The sequence below is a fragment of the Trematomus bernacchii genome, unplaced genomic scaffold (assembly GCF_902827165.1).
Source record: "Trematomus bernacchii unplaced genomic scaffold, fTreBer1.1, whole genome shotgun sequence".
In the NCBI taxonomy this organism is placed as follows: Eukaryota; Metazoa; Chordata; class Actinopteri; order Perciformes; family Nototheniidae; genus Trematomus; species Trematomus bernacchii.
This window is the reverse complement of record NW_022988043.1, coordinates 26,594,352-26,616,669: the sequence shown is the minus strand read 5'-3', so window position 1 is coordinate 26,616,669 and position 22,318 is coordinate 26,594,352. Positions and strand designations below refer to the sequence as shown.

The 22,318-nt window shown below is 43.5% G+C and overlaps 2 protein-coding genes across 4 annotated transcripts in view; both read right to left on the bottom strand.

The window, feature by feature from the left end:
- The window catches only part of LOC117472959 (nuclear receptor subfamily 6 group A member 1-A), a 97,522-nt gene that overhangs the window by 13,740 nt on the left and 61,464 nt on the right, over positions 1 to 22,318 (bottom strand). The gene's annotated exons all lie outside the window — the stretch shown is intronic.
- Positions 8,221 to 9,504, bottom strand: LOC117472961. The gene is made up of 2 exons (XM_034118422.1): positions 9,003 to 9,504; positions 8,221 to 8,777 (listed from the first exon to the last, which is right to left on the bottom strand). The coding sequence occupies exons 1-2, from the start codon at positions 9,441 to 9,443 to the stop codon at positions 8,397 to 8,399; spliced, it is 822 nt and encodes a 273-aa protein (XP_033974313.1). The 5' UTR covers positions 9,444 to 9,504; the 3' UTR covers positions 8,221 to 8,396.

Here is a 22,318-nt window from a genome sequence, read left to right as displayed (position 1 = left end):
AAGTTCAATAAACATCCCAATCCCCTATGCTGAAGTTGCAAAAACACCATGATCTTATGATCCAATTCTATCAGTTTCCCAGTTACAAAGGGACCGGGGGGGGGGGGGGGGGGGGCGGGTAGCGTCTCGCAGCGGAGAAACTGGTACGCGCTGGTACTGGGACTGTGACGGCTGCTAGTGGAGCCTCGCAGCAACTCTGCTTTCTGCACCACAATCTGGTGCTGCTGAATTGGGACTACTAAATGAGTGAGACTCAAATATCAGAAGTTCAGAACAAGTTTTAGTCGTTTTTATTTTTACTTCATTTACTTTACTCAGGGTCACAGAGAGGAAACCAGTTTTAAGATGTTGAAAAGTTCATTAAACATAAAAAGGCATTTCAAAGAAGTTCTGTTATTCTACATTTTGACACCAAGCTTTTCTGATTTTACTGCAAATGTATATCGGTTCCAAATATCGGTTATCGGTCTCCTTGATTACTAATAATCGGTATTGGCCTTGAAAAAGCCATATCGGTCGATCCCTAACAAAGTGTCCTGAAACAAGTACTAGAAATGACACTGTATGTGTTGCGGGTTTATAAAGGCTGGAAATGAGACATTCGAAACAAGAAAAAACGAAAGTGATTTAATAAAGACGTTGGATGTTTGGGAGACCGTACGTGTGCGAGGGGATCAGAGAGACTGGGGACCTTCTTCATGAAGCTACTTTACTAATCATGAAGGTGCTCTCATACTGTTAAGACAGCAAAGTGAGAGAGCTGTTGGAAATCTTCCCCTAATCCCCATCTACCTCCAGGCTACATAATGCACATGATCAAACTCACTCAGGAAGCTGAGAATTCAGTGGGAGCACATATTCTCTGCTTACCACACACACACACACACACACACACACACACACACACACACACACACACACACACACACACACACACACACACACACACACACACACACACACACACACACACACACACACACACACACACACACACACACACACACACACACACACACACACACACACACACACACACACACACACACACACACACACACACACACACACACACACACACACACACACACACACACACACACACACACACACACACACACACACACACACACACACACACACACACACACACACACACACACACACACACACACACACACACACACACACAACCCCCCCCTTGCTGACAGCCGCTGAGAGCAGATGGGTTGGACGCCATGGTTACAGAGAATAGCCTTGCAGTGCAAAGACTGGCTGAAGCAGGAATGTGGCCTGCCGCTGATCTGGGATCAGGTTGGACTGATACATGTCCAATATGATTCCTAAGAATCCGTTTCTTTAAAGGTTCTCCCACTCTAATAGGAAGTCCTGAGCAAATACAGTGTTTGCAATGTTGGTTGCATGAAATAGGAATTTTAAAAGAATAAATAGATTGCAGTAATCCTTAACGGCAGCTTCACCAGGTATCTGTCAGACAGAGCCTTTGTGGGGCAGGGATCATTTAATGGGATATCAAAATAATAAAACCTTGAACCAAAGCTAATAATCAATAAATCACAAACAATGTGAAGGTGCATGAGGGCGAAACAGTCTGAGGTGAGACACTTAAAGTGGACCTATTATGCTATATTGGAAAAATATATTGTAGGGGCATATCTATACAAAACATGTCTGTGAAGTGTTTTGCTTAAAATACCAAACAGATCACCCATTGTAGCATGCCTCATACTGCTCATACCCCTCTTTTGCAGCCCTGTTCCAAAAAGGCTGATTCTGCTAGCCACGCCCCTTTGTAGCGTCACGCAGATTTCCCCTGCTAGAGATTTCTACCGGGAGAAGCTCAGCTAAACACTGCGGTGATTAAATGCCATGTTATGCTCCTAACCACTTCAAGCTTTATTTCTGAAACAGTATGGAGCTCAAACCTTTCTCTTTCGCAGGGTTTACCACAAGGCCATTACGTTACACATATTTCTCTCCAGTAGCCTACAGCGTTAGCTCCATGGTTAGCTCTGAGTGTTAGCATGCTTGCTAATGTAAACACACAGCATATTACTCCCAAAACACGCCGCGCATTGTTTCTGATACAGCACATAGCTTGGCATGTTCTTTCTTAAGTGTTTATATATATATAACAACTTTACTCTAAGCCTCCAGCAGACATCCTGCTGTATACACAGACACACAGCTGCGACTGTGTATACGGAGACGATAGGTTGGGACGTGTCACGTGTGCCGGAGAATATAGGTTGGGACGTGTCACGTGTGCCGGAGACGATAGGTTAGGACGTGTCACGTCGGCCAGATGTCGCCAATGACGTTATAGGAGTGAACATTCTGGATCTGCTTCTTAACACCCCCCCTTTTTCTTTTTTGGAGATGTGGGTACGGAGGAAAAGATAGAGGGTTTTGTTTTCTGACACTGTTACCCCTTTCACACCAAGGCTTTTCCCGTTCTAGCTCCGAGCTAGAGCTTTTCTGGTTCGGAACCGGTTCTTCGGTTCAGCTCCCGCTCTGTTCACACCGCTCAGAGCCCGACTGGTGCTGCGTCATTGCGTCATCGTTTGCGTCATGACGTAACCGTTTGCGTGCCTGCTTCATAAAGCCAAACCGCACGGAACCCCCTCACATCGACAACAACAACAATGGCCGATTGTATTGAAGCGCTACTCGCTTTGCTCTGTCGAAACGAAATGGAAGAAATGGGACGACTTTACTACCAACTTTACAGTCGTTACATGCTACATTCAATGACGATTCCGTAGGAGAAAGAAGGTAAATATACATCCTATTCGATGGCGTTAGAGCTAGCTGTTGTTAGCCTCTGCATGCGCCAAGCTCAAAATACCCAGCTTTGCAGCATTAATTACCATGGTATAACATTAAAACTGATTCTCAATGTTATTTCCACAGATCATGTTGAAGCTGGCGGAAAGGCGGATGTCGCATGTTATTTGGACACAGCCCAGATCCGACGTAAGCGTGATGTATGCGGTGCTTGCTTTCTAGACCGACAACTTTTTGGTGCTTGAAACGAACCGGATTCCGGAGCTAATGGCGCATTTCCACTACAGCGCGGAGCTCGCTTTAAGCGTGCCGAGCCGTGCGGGGCCCGTTTTTGGTTGCGTTTCCACTTAGCGCAGTACCGGCTAGCGGGTACTATTTCATAAAATCGAGGTTCTTTCCGGGCCAACAACCAGGCTGATTCGGGCTGAGTATGCTAAACTAGAGAGAGCATCGCTGGCAAGGGGGCTACAACTACAACAAGATGAACATATTTGACCGTGATTTAATTGTAATACACGTTTCAAAATGATGCCGAAGTAACAACATACTGATACCGGTTAGTAAAAACCATGAATTAATGCTTTGACAAGTCTGCAGACAGACGGCAGGTGAAAAACCTTTTAAAATGCGTGTTTTCTAAATGGAGATTGGCTAAGCTAACGCAGTGTATGCTCCGTCCACACTCACAACAACGGCCTATACAGACATAAATAAACCAGCGACTGTATTCGCCATGAAACAGACAGTCTGTGGTTTGTACTTGTTTAACTTTTGTCTAGTTTCTGAACATATATGAGGAGCTGTGAGCTCTGAGTGCTAACAGCTAACGGCTGTGTTGTTTTTCTGGGGTTCTCATTGAAGATGACGTCACGGCTCCGCCTACACTGCGTTACTATAGATACTACCCCAGTTCCTAAACTGTAATGGAAATGCGCCATAAAGTGAGCCAGTCCTAACGAGGCCTAGCCATACCGAGCGAGGCCGTGTAGTGGAAATGCGCCATTAGAGGCGGCTCCGCTGCGGTGTGAACAGGAAAAAATGGTGCTTTTCAAGCTCCAGCTCCGAACCGGCCCTGGAACAGCGTTGGTGTGAAAGGGGCATTTGTGAGTTCCCTGACACACCGGGGACACATATTTATGTATAGAAGACATCAAAAAGTGCATTTAGCATAATACGTCCCCTTTAAGTTAATGTCTTGTTTTAATTCTCGACATAGAGCCTGGTATGTTTCTTCTAGTGATGAAAATACAACATTTGGGGATATTTCACTTATTTTAGTCACTTAAAATAAAAATAAATAAAACAGTTTCGTTTTTCAAATGGAGTTGGATGTTTTTTTTCTTCTTTTAAAGCCCTGCTTATGCCTCAGTCTGGTCCCAAAAAGCAAAGAGCTAACATCTCATGTTATGAGAGAGGGTTCACCTCAGAGGAATTGGGGAAATAAAGACGTGTGATGTTCTGCTCTCGATGTTGTTAAGACATTTTCAATAAAACAAGTAAACCAAAATGTGTTGGATGAAGTGGTTACAGGAGGGGCACAAGCAGACATGGCTGATGGGTCCAAAGCCCCCAATGTTCAGTGAGTGAGAGAAGGCTGCAGCGCATCCTCGTCCTCAACTGTCTCTTCGTTTCAACACTCTCCCGTTGTCCCATTAGGTGAGCAGGCAAACTCCTGCCATATAGTGTGTAAATATCAAACATTAAATAACTAGAATGATGTAACACTTGTGCTCTTTATTCTTTAAAGAACACTCAAGCCCATTTCCTACTGGTCAGAAAACCCACCAACATCTGGCTTTTGTCTTTACTGGGAAAGGTTACCAGCGGCATTCATTCCTGGGACAAATGACTGTGCAGCAGTCACGCTATTTATCCGCTCCAGCTCTATGGGCAGTGATGGAAACATGACACCAGCTGACTGCTCCTCTGCTACAGGGCTGGGACAGCCGTTGGAGGTGACTGAAGAATACATTAAATCAACAGGGATCTAAACAAATGTTTTAAATGTATGCTCGCCTCAAAAACAACCTTATTGCAGTCAGATAACAGTAACAACGTTGCCTTGCTGATCAGAAACTCATCAGAAACTAAATAAGACTCATCAAATGATCTTTATGAATGTCTCTAGTTTGAGAGCTTGAACGACAGACTGAATAAGGCCCCGCTCACACGGGACCGTTTGCGTTTATGCACAGTATGCGTATTCAAAAAAGTGTTCCGTTCACATGCATTTGTTTCATTTAACGTGTCTGTTCAAACGAGACCGCTGGAAACGCTGTAGTACATATGCCGGGACTGTAAGTGGCGCTGTAACTTCCGCCACAAAATACACCAAAAGCAGCGAAGAAGAGCAGCCCGCAGCAGCCCCGCAGCAATGTTGCCATGGCTACCCTTCTGTTTACGCCCCGCCGTGGATTTAGCAACATGTAGTTCATGTAATTCTCCATGTCCACTTGTTGCTGATGGTTGTGGTAGAGGAGCTGTAGATTTTTGCTGACAGGAGGAGGAGCATGTCTCCGTGGAGAGGACTCGCTCAGAGAGATATTCTCTACAAACACCGGGTGAGATCCTCCTTTGTCAATATAATGGATCAATGCATGAAATCTGACTCTGTTTATTTTGTTTAAGGAGTATATTGGGCGTTAACAATTCTGGTTTGCCTTTCATAATATTATTTCATTCAAGAACCCCTTGTGCGTTTAATTAACACAGCCATGCTACAGCAGTGAGCAGGAGAGGTGGGGAGAGGCGGGGCTATCGTTATTTTTTCAGGAAATATTCGTATAGAGGTGATTACACGGACTCGGTTGACCCCCCAGAGCGTTTCGTTTGCAAATCTATCCACCTTGGGACCCGTTATCGTTTGTGGGGTCAGTTTCTATCGGCCTCGTGTAAATAATAGGGCTATATGCACGCGAAACTATGCAGATACAAGCAGTTTTCTCCTCGTGTAAACGGCGCCTAAGTAACAGATATTAAAAAGAAGTACAGATAGGGCTCTGACGGCACTCACTTGCTGGTGCAATAAAGGACGTTAAATCTGACACTCAAAGGAAAACAGCTAAATAAAGTCACACTTCAGTACTGGTCATAGGAAAGGAGTCTAGAGCCAGTATGTGATCATTTTGGTGGAACAAAGGGAATCATCAAGCTATAGTGATTGTTTTAAAGAAAGGAGATGTTGCCTCAGGCGCCGTTTAGACGAGGATAAAACTGCTTGTATCTGCATAGTTTCGCGTGCGTATAGCCCTATTATTTAGACGAGGCCGATAGAAACTGACCACACAAACGATAACGGGTCCCAAGGTGGATAGATTTGCAAACGAAACGCTCTGGGGGGTCAACCGAGTCCGTTTAATCGCCTCTATACGAATATTGCCTGAAAAAATAACGACAGCCCCGCCTCTTCGCACCTCTTCCCACCTCTCCCCCGCCTCATTGCTGATTTGTTTCTACAACAACAACAACAAGAATGGCGGATCACAGGGTTGCTGTTGTGCTCCAGACGCTACTGACCATGATTAATATGTTAGTGCTACAACTACGGTGCTTCTACGACAACCACAAGCAACTAGTGGACATGAAGAACCACATACACGACATGTGGCTAAATCCACCGCGGAGAACAACCAGAAGGGCGACCAGGAGAAAGTTTTGGGTAAGACCGGGCAGAACTAGCAGTTGGTGGGACAATTTTGTCAATGGCGTTGTCGTGGACGATGAATGGAGGGAGAACTTCCGCATGTCCAAAGCCTCTGTCGTTGCCCTGACTGAAGAACTGCGCCCATATATCGAGAAGAAAACTACAAACATGAGGGCGCCAATTGATCCACTGAAAAGGGTTGCTGCGGTTCTTTATTACCTGAGCGACGAGGGAAGGCTACGGAAGACTGCTAACGCCTTCGGAGTTTCCCGCCCGTCTTTGTCCCTCATTATTAGGGAGACATGCAGAGCGATCACCATCCACCTGGGTCCAAAATACATCAAGCTGCCTTTTACTGAGCCCGAGACCGCGGATCTGGTTGAGGGGTTCCATTGTACACATGGCATGCCACAATGTTTAGGAGCAGTGGACGGAACCCACATCGAAATCAAGCAGCCATCTAACGACTCCACTAGTTACATCAACAGGAAAGGAAAATATTCCTTTAATGTACAGGCTGTCTGTGATTACAGGTACCGATTCATGGATGTCGTGGTAAAGTGGCCTGGGAGTGTGCATGATGCACGGGTCTTTGCTAATTCCAAGCTAAACATGTACTTAAAAACTGGAAAGATCCCTGCTCTGAAAAAACAGATTGTGGACGAAGAGGAGGCCATACCATGTATGTACATAGACTGTACATTTTTTTTAAAGGTGTTTATTAAGATGTGATAAACATTCTTTGTTACATTCCCTGTCCTCACTGTGCAGCTCCTTCAGCGACAGGCTGCTGTACAATATTCATATACCTGGCTAGGTATATGTACCTGGCTGCTAAATCTGAGGACTGTTACAGGATTTTTTGTATTATATCCTAACTGTTTTTAGTACTTTTTAATGCATGTCACATGTGTGAAACTAAGCAAATAACTGTGATTCTCCAATGTCAAAAGTGTGAAACTAAAAATAAAATTGGCTGCAACCACTTCCAGACTTTCTTTGAACTTAATGTGCAACAAATGTCATCATCCTCATGAATGAAGTTATATGGCCCATTCTACCGAGTCAGGTTGTCCATATATATTTTGTACCGTATTTATTTACACATATAGTAAAAGAACCGTACATTTTTATATGGTATTTTCAGACTGTATTGGCCACTAGCGAAACATAGTACATACACTGTAGTAAAAAACTATTATATTAACCTGTTAAGATTGTGTTACCTTCCCTTCTCTAAATAGTATTTTAACCAATATTTGAGGATTTTCAGTAAAAGTAATATAAGCAAATGTTGAATCAAAGTTGAATTTATACAATTCATAAAAATCATAATGCAAACTTTTTGTGAAATGCATAATACTGATCATATTGATTCCAGAGATGAAATAGAAGGGAATGAGGCTATAATGGGTAATTTTTTTGGTATTTTGAGCAAAACACTTCATAGACATGTTTTTTATATATCTGAGACTATAATATATGCCTAACAATAGTTTGGGCTTTACCATTAAGGCCCAATGTGACATATCACAGTTCAGATATTTGACACTAGGGGGGGGGTTACTTTTCATAAATGTGGTGTATTTAGTCAAAATTAGGTTTACAAGGTGAAAAGGACTTACAGCCGCCCACACACTGATATAGATATCTCACTGACTGTAATGAGGGAGAAGGAAAGAGAGTGAGGAGAGTGCTTGCGGAGTACATTGACCCTTACATGAAAGACAAGACTGTTCTTTTATTTTAATAAGGTTTTTTATTAATAACATTATTTATAAATGTGTACACAGTAAAAGGGAAAAAAATACCTTTGCTAGCTAAAAAAAAAGGCTTAAAAAAAGTGATTCTCCATTTGTACAAAGTCTGGTGGAGTTAAAAATAAAAATGTTTACAGACTTCCTTTGACCAAAAAGTGCTGTGAAAAAAAAAGAAGCTCACTGCTTTACTGCTCCTCCTCATCCAGTGACCGCCTGAATGAATATGGAGGAGATTGTTGCTGTGGGGTGTGTGGTACAGAGGGGTTTAATCTTGGTGTGGCCGTGTGTGGCCTTCGGGGTGGGTATGAGGGCACCTGGAAGTGTCCATATCCACTGTTGTTAGTATGAACTTGCATGAACTGGCTCATCAGGGAAAGGCCATTCTGTACAGTCACATTAATGTTGTCCATGGTGTTGTTCATACGATCCATGCTGGCTGCGCTGCGGCTGGTTGCTTCCTCCATTAAGTCCAACATCCGGCTTTTTAATCGCAGCTCTTCCTGCACCGCATGTTCAGCTGGAAGCTTCCTCTTCATGCGGTCACTTCTGTGGCCGTCCAGCCGTGCCTATAATAAACCAGAGAAAGTTTGAATTAATACACAATAGGACCATAGCCACCAGATAACAGAACACAAAAGGCATGTTGTGAAATAGCTCTCAATACATTTTACAAATAAAACAGCTCTAAATACTTTCTAATTTTACCAAGCTTAAACCGGTTCAGTTTTTCAGTGGAAGGTACTGCATCATAGTATATAGCAAGCCCTTTAAGATTGAAATCATGAACATACCTGGAGCAGATCCCTGCGATGACTCACAACCGCAGCAGTTGGCAGAGTTCCGTTGGATCTACTCGACTCTGGCGAATCCGTGGAATGCTCCAAACTCGGGGATGAACTTGGTCCGGGCGACGACTCTTCCATGTCGAACAAGTCCCCTTGTACCTGTTTTAGTTTCGCTGTAAGCTGGCCCTGTGAAATTGTGTTCTTCTCGTGAGGGAAATCTTTTTCAGTCGGGGTCCTCGGATATTGCGCCTGAAATAAGTCGGCTATCTCCGTATATTTAGGCTTGCAGGACTCCCAGTCTACATTATCCTGTATTTTTGTCGTCTTATACTCAAGTGTTACACTTAAAAGAAGTTCCACCTCGTCGTCGGACCACGAAAATAGCTCCTTTCTTGCGCGAATAACAGCCATCTTCGTTTGTTTGTTTTGTTTGTGCCTCACACACATCCGGGGGGGATCTTATACTCGCTGCTTTTGGTGTATTTTGTGGCGGAAGTTACAGCGCCACTTACAGTCCCGCCATATGTACTACAGCTTTCGAGCGGTCTCGTGTGGAAGTACAGCGCCACTTACAGTCCCAGCATATGTACTACAGAGTTTCCAGCGGCCTCGTTTGAACAGACACGTTAAATGAAACAAATGCATGTGAACGGAAGACTTTTTTGAATACGAATACTGTGCATAAAACGCTAACGGCCTCGTGTGAGCGGGGCCTCAGGCAGCACCACTGGTTGCTGGATGTGAAGAGCTTTAATGTTCTTCTGAAGAAAGGTGGTTGTCGTGATAAACACAAGTGATACTGGGCAGGTGTTGGACAGCAGCTCATAAGGAGCTGGCACATGAGCGGCGACAGAGCAATGAAGTAGACAGGTCTGAGGCTGCTGTCCAGCAGTTAATACTGCCTGCTGAGCCCCAGATTAACCTGGACATCTGATTCATGTAAGACTCTTCTGTAACGCAACAAACTGCACCACACACACACAGGACCTTTACCCTGCTATGGGATTCTGTTGTTCCAAGTCACTAATGAAGGCAGACAGGTTTCCTCACTCCCCCTATAACTGACTCTGACATAACTGACATAACGCTCACACTCCAGGACTGGCCAGGTGAATCATGCTACGCTATCATACAATAGCAAATTCACATTGGTCCACACTGTGGTTGAAACATGCTTCTTTTGGTGACATTTCATGTGCCATGTTCTGCTCCAAAAAAAGTGTTATTGTTAATTGTAATTTTATGAAAGTAACATTTAATATTATACAATTTTCTTTACTTTAGCTGAAGATGAGATTGAGTTTCAATGCAGGTGCTGTGTGTTTGGCAGCATGTGATCTGCACAAATGGTTCAAATATAATTTTGTTATGAATGTGTGAAAACACTGACAAATGCATGTTAGTTTTCCCTTAAGCTTTGTTAGCTGGGCTTCCCGTTTCATTTGGATCTTCTTCAGTAAGTTTCAACTCACATCAACATTTAAAACCTTCTGACTGATCTCAGATGCTAAATGCATGTTTTGTACCGTCTATGTTCTCAAAAGAATACTATATGTTGATGTTAAATGTTGTGATTCATTAACCTTTTAAAGGGGGTCAATAAAGCAGCTGAAGAGCCCCCCCCCCCCTCAGATGATAGCGTTTATCTCACGGGACAGACCGGAGGTAAACTGATATTGGGGCTATTGTCAAAAGGTTGAAATCGCCACGTACCGCTGATTAAAGACACAATGTTGAGACAATAAACAGGCCAAAGTAACATTGTCTTTCATATTCAAATGAGCAGGATTAGAGTTTTTATGTGTATATAATTTAGAAGCATGTGACTGAGCTGAGAGCTAAGCCTCCCAGATGGGGGGTGGGGGTTCATAGCAGGCTGCAGGGTTCATGTACTAACGGTAATTAGAAGTAGGTGGGGGTGTGCATGGCATAAAGCCTCCACCAGATAATGAATGGTGAATTGAGGACTTCTTAAACCCAGAGACAGATTAACATTTAAATGGTGTGAGGTTTAAATGTGCTGCCGCCTCACTGTACGGAGACAATGGGCGTCACGCAGGGAGGCCATCCTGGGATTACAATTTTACTATTTTGGTGACTAACTCTATACAGCACAGAGGTTACGGCGACTCAGAGGAAGCCCTCGCAGTCAAAGAACTGGCCTTGCTACTGTTGACTCTTTTGAGAGCACACGGCGGGACGACAACACACAGAGATGACTGACACTGTTCTATCATCAGAAAAGTCTCAGGCTCCTCCATCAATGCAACAAACACTATTATTAAGACACTAGAAATAAAAAGGAAATAAAGACTGAAATAGTTCAATTAAAAAGTGCATGTTAAAACTTTTTTCATAATTGATTATTTTACGTATTATTTTTGTGAGAAATTGTTGGCCTATAACATTTCAAACAAATGTAAACAATACAAAAGTAAGAAGAATTGGGACATGTTGTGAGCGGTGGGAAAACATTAGTGCTGTGTGTCTCTGCCTTTGACTGGTTGGGATAAAAAGAAAGATGACATGAACTTTCTAAAACCATGTTTGCACAGAGTATAAATGAGAGTTGAGGGGCCGTTAAGCACAGGTTTAGTAAGAGTCCCATTAAAGAGCTTTCCAGCTACTTAGCTTCAGAATGAAGCAGAGTGACACCTCCATGAAGCCTGAGAAGAGGACTTAACCTTCTTCCTCACACAAAAGTGCATCTGGATAGTCTTTTGACTGTATAGGGATCACCTCTACACATGTTACTGTAAGTAGAGCTGAGCATGAGGTCATATGAAGGACCCTGGCCTCATAAAACATGAGGAAGATCAAATAAATGACAGCCACCTCCTCAGCCAGCCATTTGTCAGCCCATGTGCTCATTGAGGGAACACATTCAAACCATATATTTCTCCGGCCAGCCTATGTGAAACGCCTGACTTCCTCACTGAGGGAAAACACAATGGCTATTAGCTGCCTTCACTTGGCTTATTTGCCAAATCTATCACCCTGTCTTTCAAGTGCATGGCCACCATATAAACAGGATGATTCACACCTTCACACACTTGATCTCAGATTGTCACGTCCTATGACTCCTCCTCCTCCTGCCTGTAGATCACAATGAAATATTCATGACGTGTTCTAACTTCCTGAAGGCCTGCTGCATGCTACCCACAGTCACACATGTATATACAGTAGAATCAATCAAAAGCACGATGAGTTGGATTTAAGCGAGAGCCTAAATACATTTAGTTTGTAAAGAGTAGTTTGACCTAAACAACTATCTCTCACATTTGTATAATCCCAAGAAAAGTAGAGCCTGTGGTCAGAAACCTAATCAGGATCTTAAGACCGTACGGTCATTGCAACTTTATCCATAGCAACCAAAGTTTGGACAACATGGTGCGTTACTATTACCACGGTCATTGCTTTAACTCTACCATTTCAAACCTGATGGTCAGTTTTCAAATCACGACGAGTCATATTAAGCCTTTCAGAACGTGTGTGTGGCTCGAGAGCAGTTTTGTACATGAGTTTTTGGCCTATGTTACTTCCATGTCACCACCACCTATTTAAATCTTCCAACTTTAACCACTTAATGACTTTGAGTTAAGAAATATGTAGTTTGGCTATATTAGGGTCATGAAATGAGATGTGAGGAGACCATGAAGAGTTATAAAAGCAGTGCTTCATCTTGAACTCCACCCTGTTTCTCTATCTCGGGTGCAGAACCCCCGATGCTCTGTGTCACCCCTCCACTCACACCCGCAGGCCCATTAAAGGCTGCATTGTTTCCCAGGGGTCAGCCTGGGTTTCATTCCAAACTGTTACGCAAACCATGAAATGCCACACACACACACACACACACACACACACACACACACACACACACACACACACACACACACACACACACACACACACACACACACACACACACACACACACACACACACACACACACACACACACACACACACACACACACACACACACACACACACACACACACACACACACACACACACACACACACACACACACACACACACACACACACACACACACACACACACACACACACACACACACACACACACACACACACACACACACACACACACACACGAGAGGGTGACAGAGCAACAAGGCCTGCTGCTGAAGGGGTTTCTCTTCAGGTTTTGTCTCAGGCTTTCCATCACAATCATGCCCAGCTGACACGGGAGCGGGGGATGGAGGAATGTGCTGTACTTTTCCGCTGCTGGCCCCCTCCCCTACCTCCTTCTCTCCTAGCCTTTCTTATTCCCCTCCGCATATCTCTTCTACTCTTCCTATCTAACTTATCTCTCCTACCTGGGGCTGAAGGGAGCACCCCCCTTCCCCAAGACTATGACTGGTATGTACAGAGACACCACACATCTAACACATTCACAGAGGTTAAGGCATCTGAAGACCCTCCATGAGTCAGAGCCAGCATTCCTGCAGCCCACACTGTGATGCTAATCTTTCAAGTTGCCTGCATGGAGTTGCAGATTGGGCTCCTCCACGAGACAATGGCGACCTGTTGACATTGCTGTCTTGATAATATACACCCAGGCTTAGAGGCTAAATCATTAGCATTGAGTGATACCACACCAAAGATAGGGCTGCATATGACTGTTATGCTAATGTGAGCCACATGTGATGTTACTTTGTTGAATAATGTGGGAAAAGGCAGCGACTGTAGGAGTCTGGCTCACTGTCAGCGTTGTTTGCATCTGAAAAGACTATTTACCCATACCTTTACAATACATTTAATTAAAAAAGCAGCATATTCTAAAATTTGAGGTTGAATTTAAATAAGGAAGTCTGAAAAAATAAGAAATGAATATGTATCTTACATTTAATAGCAAATGTGGTATTATACACGAACTGCTACATTCACATTAAGGTCAAGACCCAATTCGCGTCAAGGGTTGATACTAAGCCCTTATTAAAGAAGGACACACCAACGCTTATTTCTCACAACTTCTTTGACAGTTTTCCATTTGTCATACCGAAGGTTACTAAAGTGTGATCACGTGCTACTTCATTTGTTTCAGTCTTTAAGCATACTCTATTTGTTTAGAATGTAAATATAGAATGTTGGTGAGTAGGAAACAGTTTCTCAGTTCAATTTGTTTTCTAGTGTCAGTTACTTTCAATGAACCTTTTCTGTCATCATTTTTGTATAATTAAAGAAAAGCGAGGATAAAGAGTAGAGTTATATATATATTTTTTAAACTGTGGAATTATGATCAGTGATCAGGAGCCTGCCCTGTTCTTCAGTTGAAAACGAGCAGGACTGCTGTTGGTGCTGAACTCTTTTTTACTGTTGGGTCAGCACACACTGATATGAACCATGTGGTGAGTTTTACAGCCAAGGCTTTGTGATATACACAGGCACACACATAGACAAGTGTTGTTAATGAATGTTGAGTCTCCCCTTCATTACAGGAGGGAGGGGGCTTCCCAGAGACCGCAGGGAAAAACTCCCACTGATATTTCCCATGGAGTAAATACTGTAAAAGGTCCACCAGTACACATGTGGAGCTGTTTGTGCCTCAGCTGATCATAAGAGACATATGGGCTGCCATTAAGAAAATAACATTTGCAAACTTCAACCCTGTGAGTGTGTATGAGCTGGGGGAGGGTGAATGGCAGTTGAAATAACACTCCCCTCGGAAGACAAAGCTCTGCAACATGATGGACCTGTTTGTGGTGTTTGCTCGGACAAGGCTCTGTCCGGGGAGATGGATATGTTTCAGTGAAATTAGGAAAAAGAACGAGCATGACTGGAAAGAGCAGCCTCTGTCATTGACTATTTATAGCCAAGCATTACAGAGTCACAGGAGTCCCTGACCTCCCCCACTGTCACTATTGATCTTCCCACTGCTGCTGTCCCTGCACCTACATCCACATAAACAACCTCCCATGCTCCCTTTCTCTCTCCATCCGCCTCTTCTGCTTCATGTCTGCGTGTTCCTCAGAATAAATACATTGTTTAACATCAAAACAAAAAGGTTTTCTGACGAAGCAGGTGATGTAGTGTGTTATAACAGTGGTGAGGATTAAAGCCTCCCCCAGCTGGAGCAAAACCAACGTAGCTTCTGGCTGAGGGATTAACGGAGGGGGATGGGCTGAATACAGTAACATGGTTCCTCCACATGCTGCACTCAAGTCCTTGAAGGAATATACATCCAACGAAGGACATACTAACAGAAATACTCCCATTGTCTCTTAACTCCCTGAGCCATTCTGTTTCGAGGATAAGCAAGTCAGGACTAAAGCCATGGGAGTGAACTGTACAATCAATAATAAGCCAGATAGGCGCTTATCAAATGACATTAGTGATGAGGAGACCAGGACACTTTGCTTTGCCATGTGGGCAATATCTTAAGAGTTTGACACACAAGGGGAGGAAGAGGGTGGGTGGTTCGGTGGCTGCTTGGGGTGGGATGCAGTGTGAAAACTGCAAAAGGAAGGTTATTTTATTCTTGCACTTAAAATAATTCAAGTAAACAGCCAAATGAAGCAAGAAAAGAAAGACGAGGTAAAAGCAAGCTGGGGAAAGCATCATTAACAAAGTTCAAGGGAAGGTCTCCTCTTAACAGGCACACATCTGAAAAAGTGCGTTGTGTAAAAATACACAATGATTGAAACCGTGACGAGGAAATAAGTAAAAAAGGGGCAAAAAACACAGCACTATGTGAAAGTAATCTCTGGTTTGGGCTGGTGGTGATGGTCCATCAGAGTGGAGCTCCATCACATCACCACTGTACAAACCACACACACATACCAAAGATCAATACAGATGGAGGCACACCACCGCACCAAGACAAGTCATAACCCACACAGATACAAGGCACTGGCATTGATCACAAGGAAGGCTGTGACTGGCCTGAGAATCATTACCAACTGTAAGCATAAAAGGCTAATCCTATCAAATGTAGCACACATGGAAAAGCATTGGAGCATTTGTCTGCTCAAAGTGAAGAAAGGTTCTTTAGCAGCGTATAATGGAATAATTGGACGTTTTTCAATAGTGGTATTGCATCCATTAATAGCATTTCAAAGGCAATATACTCCGCAAATATCATCATGCAGACATTGGTAAAATATGTAGGAAAGATTAGCTACATATTAATCTAAGGCATATTAAAAGACACAGAAGCTAGCCTCATCAATCAAACAAAAAAGGTATACAATAGGAAACATTAAGATCCCAGAACAGTGTTTAAATAGATTGTGTTTTTAATAGCACATATTTTCTCCTTTTCACACATAATGGTAGGTTTAAGTATGACTCATTAAGAGAAAGCAATACCATCTTCTCTTACCTTCCCATGTATCCATTTCATGCTCCTCCCAGTGTGCCTGGACCCCATTCATACACAGACTTGGCTAAGAGAAAGCCAGTGGTCTCCTCATGTCTCTCTTTTCTTTCTCTGCCTCTCTGTTTCCTCTCCCAGCAACCTCTTTCATGGACAGCCTGCCCCTCTCTGACCACAGCAGAGCAGAGCCACACCACTGGTCACTTTACTGCCTGGTCACATGACCAGAGTTCAAGCCCCGGGGGTCACGGCTTGGCTTGAGGTCCAATGACAGCTAGGGGTTATCTGAGTGGAACTGATAGTCCTATTTTCGCTGCCGTTCAACAATACTGACCCCACCAACACCCTCCCACCCAAATTAGCCTCCCCTCCCCTCCACCATGCCTCTGGCACTTCTGAAGAGGACCAAAGTGCATGTCCAAGCATAAACACAGGTTCAAGCTGACAAAACACACAAACATTAACAAATTGAAGTACTTGGTGCAACAGAGAAGAGGTGTAAAGCTAAAGTTTCACAGCTAGCTTGGTAACTAAGGTGGATCCGCCTCCTCTGTTCCGCTACATTCCTCATATGAAGCCAACAGGGCATTCCAATTCAAAGTTGGGAGTAATATCACCAGATAAACCTGCTTGAGCTCTAGTGTTCTCCATCAGCTCAAGTAAGCTCAAGGTTATTAGGAGCAACAACTACTGGAAAATGACTAATCGTAAATTCAACTTTAAGTCTTTAAATGTGTTGGGCCTTGGAGCTATATGATCAGGAAAACAACTTTAAAAGGAACATAAATGATGTAGTGACGGTTTAGATATAGCGCTATTGTCCCCAAATAGTAGGATGATTGATGAATCATTAAGTGATTCTCTTTTTATTGATCAATGGGATTCCTGGTGACCGAGGTCTTTATTGCACACTACATAACTGCAGTGTTCCTGGTTCCAATCTGACAGGCACTTTTATTGCATGTCACCCTCTATCGTTGTGTTCAGTTTGCTACTATAAATAATTCAAAATAATCAAAAAAATATAATAAACAATCTATCTATCTCTCTCACTTTATGCTGCGTTTCCATTACAGTTTAGGAACTGGGGTAGTAACTATAGTAACGCAGTGTAGGCGGAGCCGTGACATCATCTTCAATGAGAACCCCAGAAAAACAACACAGCCGTTAGCTGTTAGCACTCAGAGCTCACAGCTCCTCATATATGTTCAGAAACTAGACCAAAGTTAAACAAGTACAAACCACAGACTGCCTGTGTCATGGTGAATACAGTCGCTGCTTTATTTATGTCTGTATAGGCCGTTGTTGTGAGTGTGGACGGAGCATATACAACGTAAGCTTAGCCAATCTCCATTTAGACAACACGCATTTTAAAAGGTTTTTCGCCTGCCGTCTGTCTGCAGACTTGTCAAAGCATTAATTCATGGTTTTTACTAACCGGTATCAGTATGTTGTTACTTCGGCATCATTTTGAAACGTGTATTACAATTAAATCACGGTCAAATATGTTCATTTTGTTGTAGTTGCCAGCGATTCTCTCACCAGTTTAGCATACTCAGCCCGGTTGTTGGCCCGGAAAGAACCTCGATTTTAGAGAGCCAGAAAAACTGTGAAAAAGTACCCGCTAGCCGGAACTACGCCTAGTGGAAACGCAACCAAAAACGGGCCGGGCACGGCACGCTGAGGCCCCGCTCACACGGGACCGTTTGCGTTTATGCACAGTATGCGTATTCAAAAAAGTGTTCCGTTCACATGCATTTGTTTCATTTAACGTGTCTGTTCAAACGAGACCGCTGGAAACGCTGTAGTACATATGCCGGGACTGTAAGTGGCGCTGTAACTTCCGCCAAAATACACCAAAAGCCGCGAAGAAGAGCAGCCCAGCAGCCCCCGCCGCAATGTTGCCATGGCTACCCTTCTGTTTATGCCCCGCGGTGTATTTAGCAACATGTAGTTCATGTAATTCTCCATGTCCACTTGTTGCTGATGGTTGTGGTAGAGGAGCTGTATATTTTTGCACTAATATCTGTAGCATGGTCAGTAGCAGTAGCACTAGCAGTAGCTACTGACAGGAGGAAGTGTGTGTGTGGCGATTGCTGGTATTCAGCGGGATATAGTCATTTCCTCAGCATATGGATAAATGCTACGGGGAAGTTAACTGAAAGAAACCGAATCTGTGGATATTGCATCGACCGACCAAGAAGCACGTCTCTGTGGAGAGGACGGCTCAGAAAGAGAGATATTCTCTACAAACACCGGGTGAGATCCTCCTTTGTCAATATAATGGATCAATGCATGAAATCTGACTCTGTTTATTTTGTTTAAGGAGTATATTGGGCGTTAACTATTCTGGTTTGCCTTTTATAATATTATTTCATTCAAGAAAGAACCCCTTGTGCGTTTAATTAACACAGCTATTTTTGATAGTTGCTACAGCAGTGAGCAGGAGAGGTGCTATTTTTTTTTTTTTTTCGCTATTTTTTCAGGAAATATTCGTATAGAGGTGATTACACGGACTCGGTTGACCCCCCAGAGCGTTTCGTTTGCAAATCTATCCACCTTGGGACCCGTTATCGTTTGTGGGGTCAGTTTCTATCGGCCTCGTGTAAATAATAGGGCTATACGCACGCGAAACTATGCAGATACAAGCAGTTTTCTCCTCGTGTAAACGGCGCCTTAAACCGCGCTGAAGTGGAAATGCGCCATTACCATCCAGTGGGTTTTCTTCCCTCATCCCCCCCAGTGGCCTGGCCAGGGGGCCACAGTTGCCCCTTTCACACCAACGCGGTTCCCGTTCTAGCTCCGTGCTTGCGCTCTTCTGGTTCGGAACCGGTTTTTCTTTTCAGCCCCCGTTTTGTTCACACCGCCCAGAGCCCGACTGGTGCTGCCGCGGCTGCGTCATGACGTCACCGCTTACGTTGCTGATTGTCTCCCCAACGGCGTCGGGTCGATGATCGTGTTGCTTTTAATCATACGAAGCCAGATTAAATTAAATAACTACTTCTCAACCCTTATACTTTTCTCCAGAGTGCCGTGGTTCATTGTTTATTAATGTGTTTCAGCGGCATTTACCGACCGCTGCTGTGCTGCCCGCTGTTTGGCATCACAACGCTGTTATGAAAGTTTCTCTGGTATAACATGGGTGATGTTAGCATAGCAACCGAAGCTAAACTGACTACTTGCTAAGCAGTTTTCTACAGGCACTTTTTACCGACGTATTTTTCATTATGATTCTACTTGTGATAGTCGGACATGACAACCTGTGCAGCCCATGTATTGATTCCATCCGATAGCTGCTATAATAACAAACAAAACGTCTGCCTGCTCTCCACAATGATCAATAACAGCGAACGGATGGTCAAAGTAAGGTACAAATAAACAGAATCACACGAAGCCTGGTTAGTGTTGCCTGACTTTATAAAATGTGTTTTTTTTAATAAGTGTGTGGTTGCGTTCTAGTCACTTTGCTCAGCACTACTGCTTGTTACAACTTTTATCTGCCGTACTCGCCATAAACTGATCACATGCACATATCTTTTGTATCCACACATGCTCAGGTTGATCCCGCCCCTGCCCCGCCTCTGACGTAAGCGTGACCTATGCGGTTCTTGCTTCTAGACCGACAATTCTTTGGTGCTTGGTAAGCACCTGTTTTCGGTGCTTAGAGCCGGCTCCGCTGCGGTGTGAAAGGGGCAAGTGAGGAGCGTCCAGTGTTTCAGGCTATGACACACGCTGCTGCTGCTGCCGGCCCGGCGCCACGAGGGGGCATTGCCCCCTCAGTTGTATTCTTTGACCCCTCACTTTGAGCATCATTCATCCATCAAAAAGTACAATAAATGTCACAATTATTAAATAACTTGAAATAATTATTTTCCCCAATACACGTTACTATGTTTAGATCAGATATGTGGGCAGGCAGTCAAGGTGTAAAAAAGCCTCAACCCCAAGTGAGCTTGTAGTCTTAATTAATGTTAGCATGTGTGCTTAGCTGTAAACACAGTCGGATGGGTGACCAAAACATCCCTGTTTTCCGGGCAAAGTCCCCGTTTTCGGTGGCCGGTACCCGGTTGAAACTCCCGAAAATGTTCCCGTTTTTGAATGTGCGTTAAAAAACATAGAGCAAGGTGAAATAAAATGTTGCATGTCAGTAAAAACAGAGTAACAGTGTTGTGCCTGTTTGTAGCGTTAGCGTATTTCTTCTTCACTACTTCTTCTTCTACCTACTTCTTCTTCTTCTTCTTCTACTTCTAATTCAATGTACCTGCCCGCGAAATATTGGACAAAAGAAACTCGGCTAGTAGTGTCAACTAAATCCATAGTATTACAACAAAAGTGCTTTGAGGTAAGTTACGAATTTATGTTCTCAATCGCCAAGTGTGGGATTGAATATTAAATTAGTTTAGATTAGATGTATTGTCCCCAGGGGGAAATTCATGTTCACAGCACTGTGAAAACAATATGAAATCAATACAAAAATAAGACCGACAACTACAGATAGCACCACACATGATGGTTACTTGTTATTATGTAGGGCTGCCTGTATGGATCAGGCTTTTGCCAAAGCGAGCCCTTTTACTAAAATAATAATATGTTATGTATTATAGCCTATAAACCGTATGGGTACAATGAGCGACATCTAGTGACGGATTTTGGAACATTGATTTGATATTTCTCCTGGCAGTTAGACTCTAGAGACAAACCAGGGGACTTTATGTTTATGTTTAATCTGTGTCGGTCCATTTGGTGTAGTATTTTATCCAATATTACATTTGGTTTATATATTAGTCACTTTCTTATGAAATGCCAGGTTTTAGGCCTTGGTTTGAACATTCAATCCTAAAATAAAAAATCAACCAGATACATTTTTCTTTACTCCTGACATGACTAGAGTATAGTAAGTAAGTAAGTAAGTCAATCTGTATAGGAAGAGGAGTTAAGGGATAGAAGAGAAAAGGTTATGGTATAATTACAGAGCCTGTCAATTTATAAATTGGGGAAATCAATGTTAGTCTGTTAACCAAAGTGCAGCCATCTAATAATGTACTATCTATTATTAAAGATCAGAGGAAAGGAACAGAATGAGAGGGGTCAATCCGGAATAAAAATAAAGAAGCAAAGAGATTGTAGAGCAGTGAGAAGGAAAAAAGCTTGGTGTGTCAATTCATTACATTGCCAGTTTTTTTCGTTGTTGTGAGGAAAAAAAACGCCCCCTCGGATTTTTTAACAGCCCCCTCAGTCATTTCATCCTGGAGCCGGTGCTGCTGCCTCCTCTCTACCTGACCCTCTCCCAGCTCCACCCTACTAATACATGATGCACCATGACATCAAGTCAAATTCCTAGTATGTGTGAACCTACCTGGCAATAAACCTGTTTCTGATTCTGATACCACTTGTTCACTCTCACAGCACCCCACCCCCCGGGACCAAACCCCCCATGAGAATGCTAATGACCTGGCAGCATAAGTCACATACTGTATAAGGAGCTTTTCACATTCAAATGCAACAGAGGGAGAGATATCTTATGTGAATACAGGCAGAGACAAAACCGTGCCTCTTGGCTCGGGGGGGAGGAGTGGAGCTGTCAGGCTGGGTGAGTGGGTAAGCAGGTAGAAATACGAGGACGTGTGTAACCTGTTGGTGTGATCAAAGGCTGTCTCCCAGGTTACTCTGCTCTAATACCGTAAGAGTCTACTGCCATATGTCACTGTGTCAAAGTCAGGGCTTACAGGAAGGACCTGGCCAAGGTGTTGTAATTGTATCTGTGTTTACATGCAGATTTGAGCATTAATATTCTTTACAGTTCACCAACAGCCTAAACCTTTTTAATGCATGCAGACGTTCTTCAAGCTTCCAGAAACCTTGGCGACAGAAGTTCTCATAGTTTACCAGCTTTTTTAGTGATTGTTACATTCCCGTTAAAGCCCTCTTCACACTAGGTTTGCAGATCACCCCCCGACATCTATATTTCGTGCAGCGAATTAG

Coding starts and splice junctions, on each gene's coding strand:
- LOC117472961 (XM_034118422.1), bottom strand. CDS start 9,443: ATGTGTGTGAGGCACAAACAAAACAAACAAACGAAGATGGCTGTTATT. Junction 8,778..9,002: donor ATCGCAGGGATCTGCTCCAG/GTATGTTCATGA, acceptor GGTTTATTATAG/GCACGGCTGGACGGCCACAG.